The sequence below is a fragment of the Macrotis lagotis genome, chromosome 2 (assembly GCF_037893015.1).
Source record: "Macrotis lagotis isolate mMagLag1 chromosome 2, bilby.v1.9.chrom.fasta, whole genome shotgun sequence".
In the NCBI taxonomy this organism is placed as follows: Eukaryota; Metazoa; Chordata; class Mammalia; order Peramelemorphia; family Peramelidae; genus Macrotis; species Macrotis lagotis.
The window spans coordinates 174573274-174574606 of NC_133659.1; the positions used below are offsets into that span (position 1 = coordinate 174573274).

The window sequence follows — 1333 nt, forward strand, 5'->3', positions numbered from 1 at the left end:
TTAGGTCTAATTTCAGGGGCTTAAAGACTCCCTAGTTCCAAATCATTTCAGTTTTTCCATCCAATGCTACCTTCCAATGTACATCTTATATAGCTCATTCATAGGCTGCTAGTGATCATGGATTCTGTAAGTAGCCAAGTCATTTCCCTATTGGAGCATCAGTTTCTTCATCTCTTCAATGGTGAGGAAGAGAGCTTCTGCTTGCATGAGAGACTAGGTAAAAATGATTTACATAAAAATCTCTGGAGATGTGTTTTGGAATCCAGTGAATAATAGAAGCCTCTCTCTCAGGCTTTGACCAATGAGACTGGAATGTGCAAATAGAAAGAATTTCTAGACCACATCAAGATTGGCTGGAGTGACCCTGATGTCATAATTGGCCAGTCTTTTAAACCCTCCTCTTTGTAGAGAAAAAGAATGGACTTCTAGTCTGAACTCATGCTGACTGACTTGCTGTCCTTTCTCTCCTCTTCTCAGGTTGTTTCTTGGTCAGTATTTAACTGTGGAATAGTTGGTGAAGAAAACATGGATCCCTTCTACCAGACAGGCCCCATATACATGAAGGTGAATACCCTGCAAGGAAAGAAAATGGTTGAGAACGGCCTTCAGTCGGGAGCCTTTTCCCTACCTGAGTCTTTGTCCCCGTGTCTCCCCCAGCAACCTGATTTGGAGAACCTGATGCAAAAAGTGGCAGGGATTCAGAGGGACCTAGAGGATTTCAAACAGAAGCTACTGCAGTCCATTCACCGACTTGAGGATGCCTACTGTGAGATTAGCAGAACTCTGGCAGACCAGGAAGAGCAGGCAGCAAAGGTCAAACAGCGACTTCGGGAGGAAGAGGACCGGGGCATCGTGCGGAATAAGGTCCTCACCTTCCTGCTCCCTAGGGAGAAGCAGCTGCGTGAACATTGCAGATGGCTGGAACATATGCTGCTAATGAGTGGGAGCTGTGAGGGACAGGGATCTGCAAAGAAGATTTCAGGGAACTGACCTAATCTGGACTGAGCTAGCCTTATGAGGTCCGGAGTGGTAGAGCTATAATTACCAAAAAACTAAAGAGCTTTGTTGGAGAAAAACAACCCCCCCCCAAAAAAAAACCAAGAATAACTTTAAATTCCAATCTAATTTCTTTTCTGCCCATCTTCCTTGCGCTTCTTCCTGCTACAGTAATGGTAGTCCTTATGCAGTCAAACTTGAGGGGGAGGGGAGAAGATGCAGAATAATAATAACAGTTAGCTGTGATGTCTCATTTATCTCTTTATTACCAAGGAAGGATATGTCACAAACTTTCTAAATAATTTATCTCCACCTCCTCCTTTGAAAACATCAACAC

General features: G+C 43.8%; 1 protein-coding gene across 2 annotated transcripts; it reads left to right on the forward strand.

The window, feature by feature from the left end:
• The first annotated feature begins 390 nt into the window (after window positions 1-390).
• On the forward strand, window positions 391-1114 carry CCDC182 (coiled-coil domain containing 182). 2 transcript variants are annotated; one of them, XM_074220531.1, is made up of 2 exons: window positions 391-564; window positions 658-1114. In XM_074220531.1, exons 1-2 carry the CDS (start codon window positions 439-441, stop codon window positions 988-990), a joined length of 459 nt encoding a protein of 152 aa, XP_074076632.1. In that variant the 5' UTR covers window positions 391-438; the 3' UTR covers window positions 991-1114. The 2 variants fall into 2 exon arrangements, with proteins under 2 accessions (XP_074076632.1, XP_074076631.1); XM_074220530.1 differs by having other exon boundaries at window positions 391-1114.
• Window positions 1115-1333: the final 219 nt, after the last annotated feature.